Raw genomic sequence first — 18787 nt, forward strand, 5'->3', positions numbered from 1 at the left:
ACGCGCTTCCCACGCATGAGCCGAGCTGGGAGTGCTCCTGCCCTCCCCAAAATCCTCCACCCCCCTCCGCAGCGCCACGGTGCCACAGAGCAGAGCCCAGAAGGCCAGGGGGACACGAGCCAGGCCAGCAGAAACAGCCTCGGGGACGTTGGTTTAGGGTGATCCTGCGCTTTTGGGTCCCCAATACTCAAATCAACCTGCCCGCAGTCACAGCACCGGCGCCAAAGCTTTATTGGCGGCAGGAGAGCAGGAGGGTCGTGGTCCCCTACGACAGGAGGGCGCTTCTCAGGAGCATTTTCTTGTCAGGCGTAAGCTTTTTCGGAAAGCAGATGTCGAAGTAGATGAGGAGGTCACCCTTGCGCCGAGGGTCCCGGAGCAGCGGCATCCCCTCCCCCGGCACCACTTTGCAGTACTTGGGGCTGCAAAGCCAGGGAGGGGGCTGAGAGGAGCCGCAGGAGGATCCCGACGCGGAGGTGCGGCACCGAGCCCCACGCACACGTCCGAGCAGGTTTCCTGGGGCAAGTTTGCTCCTCCTGCACCAAGCGGGGGCCCGCCCTCGCCCTTCCAGCACCGTGGCCCCCAGGCTCCTCACCCCCCAGCCTGGGCCATCCAAGCCCTCACCTCACCCGCGTTTTCCACCCCACCCCCACCAAGCCGCCTCCCTGCCTCTGCCACCAGCAACGCAGCCCCAGACCAGAAGAGCGGCCCACTGGGGGCCGAGGAGGAACGCTGAGGATCCTCTAAGCTCTTCACCTCCTTGGGTGCCAAGCTCTGCAGAAAAGCCCCCTGTGCCCCCCTGGCCATTTGCCCCATGGCACCTACTCCACGACGTCGTTGATGGGGACGTTCAGCAGCCGCCCATCCAGCGTCCTCACATCCACCGAGCAGCCGACCAGCGCCTGCGAGGCAGGGAGGGGAGCGGGACCCGCGGCTGTGTTCGCAGCCCCAGAGGCAAAGGTCAAGCAGGGCTGGCTCCATCCCCGCGCCTGGCACTTTACCTTTCCCAGGGGGATGGTGGCAACATAAGCCAGGTTGTCGTCAGTTCTCTTAAACCTGGGGTGGGGTTTCTCTCTGACAACAAAGGTGATGTCAGCCGGAATGACGTTTGGGCCCTAAAAGTGAGGAGATGGGGGGGGCAGGGAAATGATACCTGGAAATGGTTTGATGTAAAACAAATTATTTTATACAGGGAAAGACAACACAAATGCCTGCCCCTTTGTGGCTGCTTTCAGCTGTCTATGAAAAAGTGAAAGGTATTTTCTTCCTTTAAGGAAAAAAGGAGGCTCTGATAAAAGACTCCTGCTCAGCCAAGGGAAATGAGACAGGGTTTTGCGAAGGCAGTGCCGGGCAGAAACCCACTTCTTTCAATTATTTTTTTATCCTAAGGAAAATCCAGGCAGGAAGCACACCGTACAGTGCTTCTGAGCACAGCAACACCGAACCGCTCCATTAGCCATGCTGCCAACTGCCCACAGCAGTGGGAAACCTGCTAAGAGCATCCAGCCGGCCACCAGGAAACCTGGCCCAGAACTTCACGCCACAGTCATTACCTGGTCTCCTTCCTTCTCAAAGGTGACCCTGGTGCCCTGCTTCCACCCCGGCTGCACCTCGATCGTTAGGATCTTATCCCTGATTGTGCTTGTTTGACCATCTTCATTCATCACCTGCGGGGGATAAGTGGGTTAGAAGAGCTGGACCCTATCTGCAGAGGTGGGCCTGTGACTGGGTGGGAGCTCTGCTCCGCCGTCAGAGCAGCCAGCACCAGGGACGGGTTCCATCCATGGTGGCGCTGAGCCCCCAGGCTGGACCACAGCCCTGCAGTGCTGGACACCGCTCCACAGATGGAACAGACACCGCTGCGCTGAACACTTTGGGCTGGAAGGGACCTTCAAGACCAGCCAGTCCCACCCCCCGCCAGGGGCAGGGCCCCCTCCCCCCAGCCCAGGCTGCTCCCAGCCCCGTCCAGCCTGGCCTTGAGCCCTGCCAGGGATGGGGCACCCACAGCTGCTCTGGGCAGCCTGGGCCAGCGCCTCGCCGCCCTCACGGGGAAGGGTTTCTTCCTCATGTCCAACCTAAATCTCCCCTCTCTCAGCTTCAAGCCATTCCCCCCTGTCCCACCGCTCCCTGCCCTTGCCCAAAGCCCCTCCCCAGCTTTCCTGTCGGCCCCTCCAGGCACTGGGAGCTGCTCTAAGGTCTCCCCGCAGCCTTCTCCTCCCCAGGCTGCACAGCCCCAGCTCTCCCAGCCTGTCCCCACAGCAGAGGGGCTCCAACCCTCTGACCAGCTCCGTGGCCTCCGCTGGGCCCGCTCCAACAGGTCCGTGTCCCCCTTATGCTGAGCACCCCCGAGCTGGACGCAGCGCTGTGGGGGGGTCTCAGCAGAGGGGAGCAGAGGGGCAGAGCCCCCTCCCTCGCCCTGCTGGCCACGCTGCTGGGGATGCAGCCCAGGGCACAGGCGGCTTTCTGGGCTGTGAGCGCACATTGCCGGGTCATGTCCAGCTTTTCATCCCCCAGCACCCCCAAGCCCTTCTCCGCAGGGCTGTCATCCCTGCAAGGCACAACCCAGGTGATTTGTGACACAAAGGTGTCCAGTGAGGGTTATGACTGCTCTGCTCACCCAGCTGTGTGCAAGTGAGCAGAGAAGAGGGAGAGGACAACTCATACTCCATGGCATATTGGCTGTGGGTACAAACAGGATCAGACCGAGTAGGAGAAAAGTCAGGGGCTGGAACCAGGAGACAGGGACAGTGAGGGGGAGATACAGGTCACCAAAAGCACAAACGAGACACAGACAGGTGTGGAAATTAAACAGTGGGAGCCCAGAAAATGCTGTGCTCCTTCTCCACACCTCCTCTGAAATCAGCCCTGCCTTCCCACCAGCTTTCACAGCACCTCCCGTGCTGAATTCCCTTTGCCATGCCAGGAGAGGAGGGTACTGGCTGCCCGGTCGAGCGTGCCCCCCTTCACCCCCACTGCCCCTACCCTGCGGGAGAGCTTAATCTTCTTGGTGCAGCCATAGAACAGGTCTTCAAGGGAGAGGTAAAGATCCCGCACAATCGGGGGGTCTTGCTTCATCGCTCCTCGTCCTCGCAGCCCTCCAAAGGGCAGGATCAGCTCCGAGCCATCCTCAGCAAAGAACTCTGCATGAGTGAGCAGAGAGGCAGGGGGTCACCTTACTTGGATCAGAGGTCGGGGCCCCCCCCGGGGTCTCCTTATCACAGAAGCCGAGCACCCCAAACATGCCACCCAGAAGCAGAAGCTTCCCATCTGCTTCTGCCTGGCACCACCTTCCCCCTTCAGCTGAAGTGTTTTTCTCCAGGAAGGTTTTTAATCTTGCCCACAGGTTTACAAGTTTCACCAATCTGACCCCACCTTTTGATGGGAGTCCTCCTAGAAAAGGGTCACAACAGGAGCTGGGGAGAGCTGACAGCCTGAACATGCGCCCCCAGGCCTCTTGCCCCGTGCAAGACTGGGGCAAGTCAGGCTCTAACCTCCAAGCACCAAAGGGACCTGAGAGCAGCTGGGCAGGGAAATATCCCCATAAAGCTTAAAGCTCAGAGCTGGCAGTGGCCACGGCCTCACAGCAGCCACAGACAGGGCCTGGCCCCCCCGCACGGAGCTCCCCTACTTACCCGCAAAGGGGTTGTCTCCACCAAAGAACTCCTGGAAGACTTTGTCAGGGTTGTTGTGAAACACATAGCCGACGGTCCAGGGGTTGTCGCTGCCGAACTCCAAGGGGATGCCGCCTTTGAGCCCCTCTTCTCCAAACTTGTCGTAGATGCCTTTTGTCATGGCTTAGGGAACAAGGAGGAGTTGGGAATGGCCACACTCTCCCATGCTGGGTGCTGGGGGAGAGCCCCAGCCTGAGATCCAGGTTTTGCTTGGATGAAGGCTGGAAAGGGGGGCTCCCCATCACCTCACAGACAGCAGTAGGTGGGATGGAAGCAAGCGCATATGCCAGCTCTCAGCCTGCCTGTGGCTCAGAGAGCTGCTGCCACCTCCCTGGGTGTGCCAGCAGCCAGGGATTCAGACCTCCGCACACCTCTGGCCATACCAGAGATGCCGCTTCACCCCCTGTCCAGCCCCTAAAACTGTGGAAGAGAACAGTCTCCCCACTTACGGTTGCTGAGCACATCGTAGGCCTCTGCCAGCTCCCTGAACCTCCGCGCTGCCCAGGGCTCCTTGCATTTTAAAGGGTGGCTCTTCAGGGCCAGCTTCCGATAGCTATGAAGGGGACAGGGGGGAGAGCCCAGCCTCACAGCCAGCCCCGGGGTGCCAGCACACCCTCAGCCTAGGCCGCTCCCTCCCAGGTGCTCCCAGGCCCCTCAGGCCCCTTTCCCTCCCCCGCCCCCCCCCCCGCCATGCCCCTTCGCCCCCCCCTTCAGGCCCCGGGGCGGGGAGCGGGGGGGGGGGGAGGCGAAGGGCAGCCACGCACCGGGCAGCCACGCACCGGGCCTCCCGCCACCCCCCCCGCCCCCCGCGCCATGCCGGGGTCCCTCACGCCGCCTTGATGTCGGCGGCCGCGGCGCCGCGGCCCAGCCCCAGCACGGCGTAGTAGTCCTGCCCCATGGCGGCCCGCGCGCCGTTGCTATGGCCACCGCGCGCCGTTGCTATGGCCACCGCGCGCCGTTGCTATGGCCACCGCGCGCCGCTTCCGGCCGCCGCGCGGGGCCCCATGGGAACTGTAGTCCCCCGCACGCTTCCGCACTCCGGCCCCGCCACGGCCTCCGGGTTTTTTTTGGTTGTTTGTTGTTTTGTCTTTTTTTTTTTCTTCCCCTTAAAAATACGTTCTCCTGGAAATTTTCCTCCCCGCACGGGTGTTACCAAATAAGCTGCTTCATTTCAGTCTATTCCGTGATACAGTCACACCTCGTCTCCATTTATTTTTACTTCCCCCTACTCCAGAGACCACATTTTTTCAGCGGCGGGGGGGGGGGGGGGGAATTGTCACCACGCAAGATCTTCTCCAATGCCTCGGAGCTGATCGCCTTGAATTTGGACAGCAAAGCTGTGCAGGTGGTCCCTTACCACGTCCTTCTCCCCGCTGCCCCTGTGAGCGGCAAGTCCCAGTCGCTGCCCGGCCACCACACACACACACCTCAAACGCAGGGAAAAGAAGCTCGGGGGAGTTATCTGGACGAATCTCCTCACTGTTTGGCCAATCCAAACACTTAAAGGTCAGAAAGTTGGTATCTCCTCACTATTCCATCTCTGCAGCATGTGTAAATTTGCTTCTCCCAAGAAGCAACCTGGAAAAGAACGGGGCCAAAAAAAAAAAAAAAAAAAAAGTAGTATTTAAGGAGAGCATTTCCCAAGTGACAGTTCAAAGTAAAATCCTCAGAGACCAGCTTTCCCTTTGGACTTTTACACAGGGAAGAGGTGGCGAGCATCTTGTGAAACAGCATTAGCAGGTTTTAAAGGACAGTTCAAGGTTTCCCCAGGAGCGCAGGAGCAGCAAGCGCTCACGCAAGGGTTCTTCTCTTAGATCTGGAAGGGGAAAAATTACTTTTCACACGTTTTTCATGTTCTGCTCGTGCCAATGGGTTGTGCAGGTCCAATCTCAGCTTCCAGGTGAGGCTGAGTGTTAGCCTTGAGGGTGTGCATTGGCCAGGAGCGGAAGAACTGGACTGTGGAGTTGGAGCAGATTAAAACCAAGAGCGAATTCCCGCCTGCACTACCAGACTGAGTGCCCAGGGAACTGCTCCTGATCCTCACCAGCCAGTTCAGCCGGCTGCCTGGAAACGCCACTGCAAGACCCACTTTCTGGTCCTGAGTCACCAGGGGACAAGAGAAGACAGGCTGCACTGTGCAGTCAGCTGCTGCTTTTACCTTTATGATCTGCCCAGCACAATTAATTCACACTTTTTACAGAAGCACAGCTCTGCCAGAGCTACTCCACCGCTCTAGTTTTGCACCTGCATGATGGAGACAAGAGCCAGCGTACACCACAGAGGACTTGTTTATGAAACTCAAGATTATTCAGCTAAGAAAAAAACCTTAAACTTAAAAGTCAACTGTGTGAAGGAACCTGTTGTGCTGGCTGCCAAATCCTGAGATAAAGGCAGCTGCCTGCTACCTGGCACCACCTTTCCCTACACCCTTTACATGTTATCCTTTTATATATTGCTCTTGGGCAGCACACCATGCTCCTTACCTTGTACACAGGGTCGCAGTCAGCTTCTGTGAGATCAATGACATAATCGAGGTCTTGCTGAACGATAAAGCAGGTTCCGTCACCTACACGAGCAGAACAGATACCAAGCAAGGAAGGAACATCAGCCAATTAGTGCAATAAGCCATGCTCTTAATTACAGGCACTAGCAAGTCCACCAGAAACACCTGATGACAGGGCATGAAGCCCCCAGGAAGATGGAAACGTGCTGTGAGGATGGGAAAAGGCCCTGACAGTTGAGATGCACCTCAGAGGCCCCATTTCAGAGGCACACGGGGGAGGTGAGGGCTGGAAATCACAAGGCAAAAAGCAACCATGTAATATATAGCTCCTACCACAGCACCTTTCTGCCACGGGTACTGTGTGGCCCTCTCTTATAAGTCACCCAGAGCTTGCATGCGGGAGGGCATTACCCAAAAAGCATAAAACTCCTCGATTCAACTATACAATTTCTACTGGCACAACACAGTGCTTGAGTTACCTTGGCTGGCAATAAATCCATCTCGGTAAGTGAGCAATGAAAGCACCGGTGCTCCTGACCTATGGATGACCTGGATTGGAGTGCTAGAAAAAGAAGAAACAAGGGATGAGTATTATGGTCTATAGAGAAGAGCCCGTTCCAATGTGTGAAAGAAGAAAGTGAGCTTGCAGTTAGAAGATATGCGAGGCAAACACAGAGGACACGGGGACTCGATCAGTGGTTAGCAAAGAGTCTCTGTCCTCTAGCAGCAGACAGAAGTCAGCACTGGTTTTCCTGCAGATGTTACCAAAGCATCAAAGTGGAAGTAAGGAGTTAGCTAGCAGGTGAACACCAATAAAACCTCCTTGCTGGATTACAGACACAGATTATCTTCATCAAGACACAGTCAAAAAAAAGCTTGGTGCTCGTCCAGCACCGAAAGACTCTCCACCCTTTGGTGCCAACCCCTCCAGCCCCCACCCAGAAGCACCAGCTGGATGCCTCCCTGCTCAGAGCTCACCTTTGACACTAATAAAAACAACTTAGAGCAGCTCCTGCCCTCAGCGACAGCACAGTTCCAGTCCTATGTGGCAATGAGGATCAGGGTAAATGTTAGGATCCTTCAAAGACACTTATGTCCCACTGGTAAAAGGAAGCGGCCGTGCTTTTAGCAGGAGGAATACTGCTGTCAATGTACATATACATGTAGATAATCACACAGATACTCATATATAGCATAATGTGCACTATATATAAATTTAAAAAGCAATAATTTGCAAGGTAAGGCTATGCCAAGAGCACGCCTATTCACAGATCAAGACTGGAAAGCTTTTCAGTAACTAGGAAATCTGCACCAAGCCTACAGTCTTTTAGGAGGCACTTTCCGGAAAACATCCCATCAGATCACCAACCTGAGCAAAGGTATCCTCCCCAGCACTCCCCAAGAGAAAGAAATGGCTGCAAGAAGCTCTTGGTGTCCATGGCTTGGGCCGTGTCCACCCTTTAGAAGGGACATTGCCTGCCAGCACCCTCAATCTGGCTCTCTTTCCCCGCCAAAAAAAAAAAAAAAAAAAATTTATTCTTTAAATACTGGCAGCCCCAGGCACGCACTCACTTGGTGTTTCTCACATCCAGCTGATATATGTTCCCATCCTGAGTGCCTGCTAGGATATAGGTACTTGAGAGGAATGTGCAGCAGTTGAATGCATCAGATCCGACGAAGAGGAACACCTGAGAATACAGGAACAAACCCAAGTATCAGACACTCACAAATGAGGATGCAGGACACCCAGGAGAAGGAAGCAATAATTCATTTAGGAAGTCAGTGCAGTCATTTTCATGAGTCACGGCACAAACTGGCAAACCCAGAGTAGGTTATTAACCCCTCAGCTCTGCTCCAAGAGGAGCAGGAGAACAGCGCTCCAGGATCAGTTCTGCCAAGTCAGCAGAGACAGCGCAATCAGCGAATGCTCCTGGGTCCCCTTTGGAGAAAGGCTGTGTCAATGACAAGTGAACCGATGCTGAGCTCAAACTAATCTTCAGACACCCATGGAGCAGCGAGACCAGATTTGCACGGCAGGTTGGCAAAGACCACTCCTTCCCGCTAGAGTTGCAGTCGTCATTACAGAGGCTGCAGGTTTTTCCCAGGTGAGCCTCTGGCATCTCACTGACCAGCCTCGGGGTGAGCTTATCTGTTCCACCCTAATTTTACTCTTTGCCAACACCACAAGCAGTTCTATCTGCAACATCATCGGAAGCTCCTGTCCTACTGCCCAGGGCAGTCCTGATAGTAGCCTGAGATCTACCAACTCCATTTCCCTTCGCTAAGAGGAGGGAGATGGACTGGTGACCACCTGAGATACCCTTCACACACCACTTAAGACACCCGGCAGAATAAAAACTTTAAACCCTGGCTGGATGAGACAGCCTGCAGTTCCTGCTTTCACGATGACATCTACTGGCCACTGTTTAAATACTGTTTCCCCCACACCCGGGTTAAATTGTAACCAATTCTTACTCCTCAAACCCCCACATAAAAATCTGGCCAGTAGGAAGGAGAGACAGCATCCCTGTACTGTACCGGGTTTTAGTCTCTCCTCCAGGAATACATACAGGAGAGAACACTGCAGTATAACACCAAAGGCAGACGAGCCCTGCCCTGCCTCCAGCCTGGCTGCCCCCTTCCGTGCCACATGCTGAACCTCACCATGGATCAGAGCTGGGATAACACTAACCAGTTTTTCCTGCCTAGTTGCCTAGATAGGTAAACTATTCGTCTTTAACCCAGCTCTATTCCTCATGCCAGTGCTCTGCACAGCCACGTGAACAGCCGCTTACAAGCTGAAGAGCTGCTGCAGTGACAAAAGAAATGATACAAAGGGACTGGGAGCCCTGGAGCTGATTTTGGAGCAACATCTCTGAGCACTCTCCCAGGCAGGTACTCCTGATAGTCTCAGACTCCTTACCGGCTGCCTGCTCTGCAGTCCCACTCCTTGAAGCTTCTTGTCCTCTCGAGCCAGTAGCAGGATTTTCCCTTCCGTCCCAATCTCACGTTCACCTGACAAAAGGACAGCAGTTAATTCCAGCAGTGGCTACGCAACAAAGCTTGATGGTACCAAAACCAGTTTGGATCACCCCTGCCGAACCTACAGCAACGTTCCTCCACCTGTCCGAGACACCAGCAAGGCAGGCCAGTAACCAAGGAGATGACAGTCTTCATCACTCAAACGGCTAGATAACACTTAATTCCTCCTCAGGACTGGAGTGCTCCATTCTGGTGACTCTAGTTCCCTTCCTTAGGTGGTACAAGGGCACAAGCAGTATGCCACACACCTGGGATTACTGGTGACAAACCTAAGCAGTTCGGGACAGGGGAAAGAAGATGACTTTTAAGAGAAAGATCCTTACTAGGAGCTTTTTCAGGCGTGCCCAGGTTCAGCGAGTTGTCAGCAGTGCCCACGGCAATGCCATTGACAGGAGAGCCACAGTCAGCGATGACACCCAGACAGGCGGATTTTCCACAGTCCCAGAGACAGGCAGTGCCGTCTCTAGAGCAGGAAAGGACATTTCTCCCCCGATCCACAATGGCAGTGTCCAAAATACCTGCATCAAAGCAAAGGCTGAGTTCAGACAGACAGCATGGAAGGCAGATAGACAAAGCATCACATTTCCCAAGGCAAACTCAACTACATGCCCCAAGCCACTGTCCCCAGAGTGCCACCAGTCACGCAACGTGGGGTAGGAAGCCACAGAATCTAGAAAGAGGTAGTATGTGGAAGGCAGCAGCTCCCAGCAAAACCATACAGAGTAGAGCCACCACCTGGCACAAAGGCAAGCTATTGCCAATAAAACAATGGGCAACGCCTTGTCTCAGACTGAGCTGATACCACAGCTGCTGCAGAGTTTTACCTCCACAATTAACCTCTAACTTGGGCAGAAAATAGCCCGGCCCAATGCTCTTAAAATGCTACCGAGTCCAGCTCTGTATAATCCCAAAATTATAGGAGGGCAAGCAGCCACCATATTATCCAGCTACAGCAACATGAAAAGGGCAGTCTTTGCAGGTGCTAACACCCCTTACCTACTTTATTTTACTTTGGGCTGTCAAGTCTAGATCTGAAAAGCGACAGTGGTTTTTTGGAAGGTAACAGTCAGATGGTTAGAAGATTTAATTGACACTTTTCCTACAGAAGCAGTCATTAAACATGACAAGCTCAAATGACAGGACAAGCCAGGCAAACCAACTGCAGCAGCTTGGGCTGGAGTTGTAAGCAGTGAATAGTCAACTTCAGAGCCACTGGGAGCCGTTCGATCAAAGCTCTGTTACACTGCCTGCCATGTTTTGTTCACGGGACATTGGAGGCAAAGCACTTTGAATCCACACAAACAGATCACATGAGAACAAAGGTAGGTTCAGTGCAAGATGAGTTTTCGAGTTAATAAAGTTTTGCGCAGCCAGCCACGTGGCTTAACCTTTTCAACAAAGCCTAGGACCTTGTGAGACAGGGAAAACAAAGAGCCTGTACAGAGCAGTTACTTGCTCAGGGAGGAGATAATTTGGCACAGGGTTTGGGGCATCTGATGCCACATCCACAACTCACTTGGACTTGCTCACCATCACCCAAGCCGTTCAAGTTGGCATCCCTTAGGAAGCAACCACCTGCTGTGACAAGACAGTATCACTGGCCACTGTGCTCTGGGCCATGTGTAAACAGGAGTAAAATGGGAGCCTGCTCAAGTGTTACGTATAAACACACATTGCTTCTGAACGAAGGGTCCTGGAAACCGAATCTCCTTTCAGGAGATTAACAGAGGCTCCGTCCAGAAACTTGCTTTGATCGCAGCTCTCAGGAGCCTTTCTGGGTAGCACATTTTCCATTCCTCACAGTTCTTCTCCAGGACTAAGACACTGTCAACTGGAGGAGTTTGTAGCATAGAGCCTGAATGCAAGGAACCGCACTGAACTCACCACATAAAGGTGGCCAGTGCATCCTCTATGCGAGGACACAAGGAGGGTGAAGAATTTACTCTCATCTTCAGCAGCAAGACCAGCTGGACATCTGCCCTTGGTAGAAGGGTGAACAAGCTTATGCCAGCCCTTCTTAACAAATAATCACTTAAGTATCCTCGCAGCTGCTCTTGTTCTGCTTTACTGACTTTCAACAGCATGTGTCCTCGAGGCAGGTAACTGCCTGTCTGAGTTTTGCAAGTCCATAATAAACTGCTACATGCTTTTTCTGGGCAAGACAGGAGAGAAAAAAAAAAAAAAAAAAAGGGGACTCTGAACGTGAGCATGGTGATCTGGGTGCAAGCAGAAGGCATTCCCAGTGCAGGCAGCAAGGCTACCAAATGCAGGTCAGAGCTCTGGAAAGCTGAGGCTGCCCTGGAGAAGCAGAATGCCCTCTGCCTCCATCTCTGGCACTCACAACAGGCTAATGGACTGCATCCTCCCTCTTTTTACCTTAATTACAAGGAAAACACAGGCTGGCGAGCGAAATTGCATCTGCTCAATACAACAACTACTAATCTTTTTATTCAAGTTCTGGGAGCTTGAAAAACATACTTTGGACATCTAATACAAATGCACAGCACAGTGCAGCAGGCTGGTGACCAAACGTTAGCCCTTGGGTGCAAGGCAATTATACGCACAGCGGATCAAGCATTTTAAAGGCTAAATACTTCGTACCTCCTTTGTGACCTTTAAATGTTACTACACAGCTGGCATCTTCTGCTGACCAGATCTTTAGCTGCGCATCCATTCCCCCACTCAGAACAACAAGGCCCGATGGGAAAAACCTGCAGCAACTCACATCATACACATGGCCTTCCAATAGTCTCTGGAAAAACAAAGAACTGCTTGTGATTTCCATTCTTAGCACCCTTGCATCCAGCAATTTTTGAACTATACCACTGGAAAACTCCACATTCCCATGTGGGCAGAGGATTAAGCTCAAATCCTCTGGGTTTGCGTTCCTGGAATGGACTTGTCTGAATTCAAGGCAGTCAAAGGGGTAGCAGGTACACTTTGGGCCTCCTTCTACCATTTGAGTAGCTAATTACATAGCAAAGGGCTCTGCATTTGTTTCTAATTACAGGTTAAATGTCTTCATCCTTCGCCAAACAAGCAGCTGACTGTCAAGCTCCACAAGAAACACCTTAACTAGGAAGACAGCTAGCCATCACATGGTTAATCCATCACAGGCAGGGGTCTCTTCTCCACACCTCTTCCCTACTGCAGAAAAAAAATCAGTGCTTGTACCACACAGGTGCTGCCACTTACCTTCTGCACTCCAGCTGTCATTCCTAAGTACCCATTCCGATTTTCACCCTGGGACTTCTCTCTGGATGGCTGAGCACCATTTCCCTTGGGAAAAGTCATGCTTCCCAACAGGTTTGAGTTAAAACCTCTGAGATGTCAATGTTTAATTAGCTTTTCATTCAAAAGCCAGATTCTTGCCCACCCTAGACCACAGTCTGTAGACAACCTGACCAAAGTCATGGCCAAATGATTTCAGTAGTGTCACAGACAACACACATCATCAGAGCTAAATGCTCTTACTCTTATTTCTCCATTTGCAGCCTGCCAGATTTTCATGGTCCCATCTGTGCTGGTAGACACGCCAAGCCCTCCACCACTGGAAATATCAAGACAGGTAATCTGCAGGAGAGTAAAAACACCAAGCATTAGCTTTTTATGGCCCTGTATATAGATATTTCGGCTCAAGAGCTTAACTCTGTACTGGGGGAGACCTGCTAAGTACATCACTCAGCACTATTATCTCCCTAAGACATACTGCTGAACTCATTTAAAATGCCCAAAAGACTTTCCATACTCCTAGCTAAACAGCTTTAGCCTGCTAATATCCTAATATTTAAGCAAGGACTTCACAGGCTTTCTTGCCTCACCCTCTCAATGTGTTTTGTGAGATAATAAGCCCTGAACATATCAAAAAAACAAGCAGATCCTGAACAGCTGAGGTTTTCTAGAGGACAAAGACAGCATAAAACAAAAATCTCCTCAATATATTTGTTTACACAGATTGCTGCATTCCTTCTTCAAGGGCAAGCTGCTGATCTGGGCTGACCCACAGCTAGGGCTCAGACAGTGGGTGACTGGAACCAGGCATGGGGCACCCCAGATTTCTTGTCACTTCCCGCAAATTTGACAAGAGAGAGTGTTGTTCTCTGCCTATGACTCTGCAGAGATCTGCAAGGCAAGGACAAAAAGAAATGCTGAGTCAGAAGCCTGCACAGACAGCAGTTTTATTTCAGATTTACCCCAGGTGAAGCAGAAATCTGGATTTTTCTAGCAACTCCTGTAAACAGAGAAGAAATGGAGCCAATCTCTTCCACACTAGCTCGAGGTAACTGGCCAGCTCGTGAGCACCATGACTCACAAGCCCACAAGACACTGTTTGAGATAGTTATGAAGCCAACGGCACAGCCTGAATTTTCTGAAACACCGACTCAAAACCAGTTCCTTATGAAGACAGGCTAACTCCTCACACAGTCTGTCACACTAAGGTATTAACAACTGCCTGCTTTGCATAAACACTGGGACAGCCGAATACTTTTGAATAAGGCAGATGTTGATCTCATATTCTTGCAAAAGGGTGGCCTTTTCTGTGATGCCAGACATTACTGCTGCCATTTGGGAAAGGCAGATGTATTTTAGTCATGCATGAAATAAGGTAACCGGTATTCTAGCCTTGCAAGAAAAGATTACATCTTCCAAGTGACAGACAGATTTCCAATATAGACTGCAGCAACACTGAACAGGCTCAAAAAACCCCACAATTATATAGGTTTTGTTAAAGCAAACGTTAACAGTAGTGTTGTAGCCTACAGAAAACATTAAAACTATCACAACTATGCAGTAGAACAACTGCCTTGCCTTGCAAGATTTGGATGCTGGAGTCACACTGTCATTACCTCCAAAAGATTCCTAATAATTGCATATGGGGAAGGGATGAGGCTGCTCATCTTCATCCCAGGCTTCAGATTAAATGCTTTTCTGAACAACTAGCTATTCTCAAACAGGACTGGGCTTTGTCAATCCTCTTGTACGTGCTCAGCCTTCGCTAGCAGCCAGCCTGAAGGGACAGCTGGATTTACTATCACAGGGAAACCCAAAGATACAAGTGAATTGAGAGATTTTGCCAAGAAAGATGACAGCTACAGGCCTGAGATTTAAGGACAATACCCTCAGGCAGACCAAGTACATAACAGATCAGCATCAATCTCCAGCTGTTAAGGAGGATGTCGCGCAGCATCCTAATGCTGCATGTGCATCAGTCAGGGCTTGTGGGGACATGATATGCCATGTCTCAGTCACGAGTTCTATCCAAGCAAGAATCACGACAGAAATGCTCTCCTGAAAAACTCTGACAGCTCAAATCACAGCTAATTTTAACAGGGTGCAGGATCAATACTCAACCTCCACTTGAAAAAAAGCCTGGGAATTAAAACAGGAATTGGAAGATTTAGTAGGAGTAGAAGGTTCAGTCATTACAATGGCCATTAAGTGCATTTAGTTATGTATCGGTAATGTGAGAAATACATTGGTAACATGAGTGGCATTTTACGTAACAAACCAATCTGTGGTAATTTGCTCCCTAGTTAAAAAGAAAAATAAAAAGCCTGTGAAAGTCATTCTAGCAGAAACTAAAAGCCTCACTGACGTCTGACATATCTGAAAATTTTCAGGATATGCATGTGAACAGGCAAGGCCAAGCACGAGTGCTCAGAACAAGAGGCAGCAGGTAAAAAAGGATAACTGAAGCTTAGTCCACACCAGCTTTAAACTCATCTACATATTAATAGATATTGCTTCAGCTGCTTTCCAGAGGAGAGCTCTGCAGCGCAGCTGTGAGCCATCACACCCATTTGACAGCAGACTAAACAACACATTTCCATTTTGCTGTGCTTTGAATGTTGATTCCATTTATCACACAAAAGGGCAGCTGGGGACCCTTCAGTAGCACAAAGCTCAGAGAAGTGATTCACCTCTGTCTCCAGAGCTGCCTCACTGCCAAGCCTGTCTCTCAGCAGAGTCCCACTTCCTCTTAAAACAGCTGTAGAGATGTGGAATTGCCTTTACGTCAAAATGGGCCTTGATTTATATTGCTTTTGAACTTTCATTAATAGAGACTGACTCTTCAGCATTTTCGGCTGGGTTTACTGCAACAATGTACTCAATAAATCATGAGACAAGTGTACTGAAACATCTCCAGGAGTCTTCAGGGGACTCCCTTTAAGGCAGCTGGCTGTACCTGCAGGCTACACACTCCCTAGTTTCTTGGATGGTTTCCACATGGGTTAAGCGCTCAGCAAAAGTGCAGACTACTTTCCAGCAAAGCCAAGTTATGTGCTTCTCTTCAGTAAAGAACTGAGACTTCAGGTCAGAGCCAGCCTTTCTGTATTGCTATTTAGCGAAAAGCTGTACTTGTTGCACCTTCAGATTGATGGGGGTACAATAAGAAAGAAGATTACTCAGCAAAACTAGCAGGACTGCTTTTAAGTGAGTGAGAAGTTCACATAATTTATTAAGTTTTCTAAATACAAGCTGGGCCTTTTTGGCCTCTGAATTCCCATCAGGCCAAGATGAGTTTACATAACACTCAATTCCCAGCCCCGCAAACAGAAATTAATTTGGCAATTATCAGATAACTTCATTACACAGGAGCAAACAGCTGCTGCAAACTGGGTATAGATTTGAACCACAGACGAAGAGTTCAGTACCTGGAACCTATTATTTCTATTTTTTGTTTTTGACAGATTAATTCACACATCTTATTCCTTTCCAGGGAGATCTGTCACGGGCCTGAAGTGAGCAGAAATGAGATTACATGCAAGAAGACAGTCTAAAGAATTTTAGACATTATTATTGGGGTGTAAACAGTTATGATCAAGTTTCCCAAGCTTCTATGATCTGATATGTTTTATTACCTAGTTCACACACAAAGAAAGGCACACTGTAGGCCACCGCTCAGAACAAGCACGCAACAATCAGAGACATATTGTGAAACTTCACTGTCACTTCCCGTTATTTCCCAGTCACTTCACAAGGTTACTTACACTTTTCTGATGAATCCTACAAAAAGTTGTGTATGGGGCCAGGAACTTCGTGGACACATTTTCATGAGGACAAGAAATAAGGATGCTTTTCTAGGGGGTGAAAGAGAGGGGGAAAAGAATTAGAAGTGCTATTAGTCCTACTGAAACACAGAGGCTGCCACAGTAGATCTAAGATCTGGACCTGGCTGTGGTCTCTCACAGCCTGAAAACAGATGGAAGGTGTGGTGCTGGGCTCAGCTCCTTGGGCTTCTTCAAGAAGACGACCCCGGGTGGCAAGAGCTGGCTGCTATGGCCTGGCCAGCCATGCCACGCAGCTCCACCCTGACTATGGGATGCTACGAACCAGCTCCAGGGTGCTGCACAGGTGGGAAGCCCAGGAAAACTAGAAAGAACCATGCAAGGGAATGGGCGACAGCTTTAAGCTGCTATTTTGACTGTCATAAGAGTATGGCCCCCTCACGCGTGGAAGGCGGTTACTGCCCCCGGCTCTGCCCCAGCCTTGGCACCTTGGTGACCTCCCCAACCACGAAGCCTTCAGAAGCAGCGATGTCAGGGACGCCCTCGGTGCTGAGCCCACGGCGGGTCAGGCTGCCATACAGGGTCGGCTTCCCTGCGAGGAGAGCAGACATCAGGTCGGCCAGCCCTCAGCCCCCGCAACCGCCTCAGTTCACCTTCCCCTCCCCCTCCCTCAGCCACAAAGCGCCCCCCAACCGCCCTCCTCAGCCGCCCTCTCCCCCACCCACCTCTACGGGGCTCCTCGAGGCCCTCAGCCGCCTCCCTCCGGGGCCTCCCCAGGCCCCGCACCACTCACCAGGGCTCCGGCAGCTCAGCCAGGCCTCACCCTCGTCTCGCCTGCAGAGGGAAAGCGCGTCAGTGAGTGCGCGGCAGGAGAAGGGAGCCGGGGCTCGGGGCAGGGAACCAGCAGGGCAGTACCCACCCCAGCGCCTGATTCCAGTCGCTCTGGATGCGCAGCGTCGCCGCCATCTTGCCGAGGCACCCACACTCCCTTCCGCCTCCTTCCTTCCCGACGGCCCCCGCGGGACGGAAGCGGAAGAAGAGGGAGAAAGCGCCCTCCAATGAGCGAGCGCTCCCGCCACCGCGCCCCGCCCCGGCAGTAACCGCCCCGGCACCATCCTTAAAGGGGCCGCTCTGCTCTGCTAGGCTGGTACGGGGGGGCTGGGGGTGGTGTGGAGGGCGCTGGGGGAGTGCGTGGGGGAGGCGCTGAGTGCCTGTGGGAGGGGCATGGAGGGTGCCAGGCGCTCACTAGGAGGGCGTGGGGAATTTTGGGCACCAGTGAGGCGGTGGGCAGCAGCTGGGGGGGATGCTGGGCACCCATGGGTGGGGGTGAGATGGGGGGGGCGGGTGTGGGTACCCGTGGGTGGGGATGGGCAGGTGTGGGTTAGGTATGGTGCTGGGCACCCGTGGGTGGGGTAGGGTGCACGGGGGAACCGCTGGGCACCCACGGGTGGGGGTAGGGTGCACGGGGGAAGTGCTCTGAGCACCCACGGAGGGGATGGACAGCTATGGGTAGGGGAGGGTGCTGGGCACCCATGGAGGCATGGGGGCTGAATAGGGGGTGCTGAGCTCCACCTGTGGGTGCATGGAGGTTGGTGGACCCCCCATAGGGTGTGGGAGGGGGGTGCCCCCCCGGAAAGGGTGCTGTGTCCCATGCAGGTCTCTTCAGGGGAAGGCACCCGCCACTGGCCACCCCCTGCAGCCCAGCGAGGCCATGGCGAGGCCGGGCCATGCCAGGAGCCACCAGCCGCTGGAGGAGGCCGAGGAGGCCGAGGACCCGGTGGACGCCATGATCTCACGGACAGGCTGCATGGCGCAGCACCGGGAGCTGCAGGAGTGCATGGCGGCGCGGCAGGACTGGCGACACTGCCAGCCCCAGGTCCGCGCTTTCGGTGACTGCATGGCCCGGCGGCAACGTGCCGAGGAGCTGCACCGGGCACCCAGCCTGCACCCAGCCCAACCGTCACCCACCGGGGAGTGACAGTCACCCGCTCCCAGCACCACAGGCCAGCCCACGCTCAGCACCCCAGGGGTGGCTGCATCATTTGACCCTTTTTTAATATTACTTTTTATTCAAGCGGGTGGGTGTGCCGGTAAATCTGTGTTCTGTTGTTGGGAAATTAAATCTGGTGGCATTCATCATCCTGGCCAGAGTGCTCGTCTCCATCCATTGCTGCTGGGGATAACTGGAAGCTCAGAGGGGTGAGATGGGGATTTCCAGCCCAAACTGGGAGGGTTCATGGCACCCAGGCTAGGTCAACAACCCTCCCATAGATTTCTACTCCGTGTCCTTCCCTGCGCTATCCAGAGGTTTCCCCCAGCAGTGATAACCCTGTCTCCCATGGGACAGGATTTTGGGAGGGATGTATCTCCTGGGAAGCCCCAGGAGCATTAGGGATGGGGGGGAAAAGGGAATCTTACAGAGTGGGATGCTCCTCTAAACACCATGTCCTAGCAAATAAGCTATGAAAAAGAAAACAAAATTGGGTTTTGTAGGCTGGGAAGACAAGGGCGCCCTGGCTTTTGCCAAGGGGAAATTTCCAGGCTGTTTCCGAGGAAGCTGGGTT

At 52.6% G+C, this 18787-nt stretch overlaps 3 protein-coding genes across 9 annotated transcripts; 1 reads left to right on the plus strand and 2 right to left on the minus strand.

The window, feature by feature from the left end:
- Positions 1 to 207: 207 nt before the first annotated feature.
- On the minus strand, positions 208 to 4891 carry DNAJB13 (DnaJ heat shock protein family (Hsp40) member B13). Of its 2 annotated transcripts, none has more exons than XM_037377591.1 (8): positions 4822 to 4891; positions 4118 to 4221; positions 3630 to 3791; positions 2980 to 3137; positions 1551 to 1664; positions 999 to 1112; positions 823 to 899; positions 208 to 419 (listed from the first exon to the last, which is right to left on the minus strand). In XM_037377591.1, the coding sequence occupies exons 1-8, from the start codon at positions 4836 to 4838 to the stop codon at positions 266 to 268; spliced, it is 900 nt and encodes a 299-aa protein (XP_037233488.1). In that variant the 5' UTR covers positions 4839 to 4891; the 3' UTR covers positions 208 to 265. The 2 variants fall into 2 exon arrangements, with proteins under 2 accessions (XP_037233488.1, XP_037233487.1); XM_037377590.1 differs by lacking the exon at positions 4822 to 4891 and adding an exon at positions 4499 to 4598.
- PAAF1 (proteasomal ATPase associated factor 1) lies at positions 4858 to 17234 on the minus strand. Of its 4 annotated transcripts, XM_037377586.1 has the most exons (12): positions 17143 to 17234; positions 17017 to 17057; positions 16712 to 16815; positions 16206 to 16295; positions 12688 to 12786; positions 11815 to 11965; positions 9537 to 9731; positions 9095 to 9186; positions 7744 to 7859; positions 6651 to 6733; positions 6152 to 6234; positions 4858 to 5246 (listed from the first exon to the last, which is right to left on the minus strand). In XM_037377586.1, exons 1-12 carry the CDS (start codon positions 17187 to 17189, stop codon positions 5169 to 5171), a joined length of 1179 nt encoding a protein of 392 aa, XP_037233483.1. In that variant the 5' UTR covers positions 17190 to 17234; the 3' UTR covers positions 4858 to 5168. The 4 variants fall into 4 exon arrangements, with proteins under 4 accessions (XP_037233483.1, XP_037233484.1, XP_037233485.1 ...); XM_037377587.1 differs by lacking the exon at positions 16712 to 16815 and having other exon boundaries at positions 16949 to 17057; XM_037377588.1 differs by lacking the exon at positions 17143 to 17234 and having other exon boundaries at positions 16949 to 17057.
- Positions 17235 to 17273: 39 nt separating this feature from the next.
- On the plus strand, positions 17274 to 18367 carry LOC119143852 (cytochrome c oxidase assembly factor 4 homolog, mitochondrial). 3 transcript variants are annotated; one of them, XM_037378503.1, is made up of 2 exons: positions 17274 to 17370; positions 17880 to 18367. In XM_037378503.1, exon 2 carries the CDS (start codon positions 17935 to 17937, stop codon positions 18199 to 18201), a length of 267 nt encoding a protein of 88 aa, XP_037234400.1. In that variant the 5' UTR covers positions 17274 to 17370; positions 17880 to 17934; the 3' UTR covers positions 18202 to 18367. The 3 variants fall into 3 exon arrangements, with proteins under 3 accessions (XP_037234400.1, XP_037234401.1, XP_037234399.1); XM_037378504.1 differs by having other exon boundaries at positions 17278 to 17370; positions 17890 to 18367; XM_037378502.1 differs by lacking the exon at positions 17274 to 17370 and adding an exon at positions 17433 to 17506.
- Positions 18368 to 18787: the final 420 nt, after the last annotated feature.

The sequence above is a fragment of the Falco rusticolus genome, chromosome 2, assembly GCF_015220075.1.
Source record: "Falco rusticolus isolate bFalRus1 chromosome 2, bFalRus1.pri, whole genome shotgun sequence".
Lineage (NCBI taxonomy): Eukaryota > Metazoa > Chordata > Aves > Falconiformes > Falconidae > Falco > Falco rusticolus.

What these genes read in the sequence shown, in the direction of transcription:
- DNAJB13 (XM_037377590.1), bottom strand. Translation starts at nt 4,566, where the DNA reads ATGGGGCAGGACTACTACGCCGTGCTGGGGCTGGGCCGCGGCGCCGCG. An exon ending in GCCGCCGACATCAAGGCGGC is followed by an intron (nt 4,222 to 4,498) that starts GTGAGGGACCCC and finishes TCCCCTTCATAG; the next exon opens with CTATCGGAAGCTGGCCCTGA. An exon ending in TGGAGACAACCCCTTTGCGG is followed by an intron (nt 3,138 to 3,629) that starts GTAAGTAGGGGA and finishes TCACTCATGCAG; the next exon opens with AGTTCTTTGCTGAGGATGGC.
- PAAF1 (XM_037377586.1), bottom strand. Translation starts at nt 17,189, where the DNA reads ATGGCGGCGACGCTGCGCATCCAGAGCGACTGGAATCAGGCGCTGGG. An exon ending in GTAGGATTCATCAGAAAAGT is followed by an intron (nt 12,787 to 16,205) that starts GTAAGTAACCTT and finishes ACTCTCCTGCAG; the next exon opens with ATTACCTGTCTTGATATTTC. An exon ending in ACTGCGACCCTGTGTACAAG is followed by an intron (nt 5,247 to 6,151) that starts GTAAGGAGCATG and finishes GTTCTTTTCCAG; the next exon opens with GTTGCTTCTTGGGAGAAGCA.
- LOC119143852 (XM_037378502.1), top strand. Translation starts at nt 17,448, where the DNA reads ATGGAGGGTGCCAGGCGCTCACTAGGAGGGCGTGGGGAATTTTGGGCA. An exon ending in TTTTGGGCACCAGTGAGGCG is followed by an intron (nt 17,507 to 17,879) that starts GTGGGCAGCAGC and finishes TGTCCCATGCAG; the next exon opens with GTCTCTTCAGGGGAAGGCAC.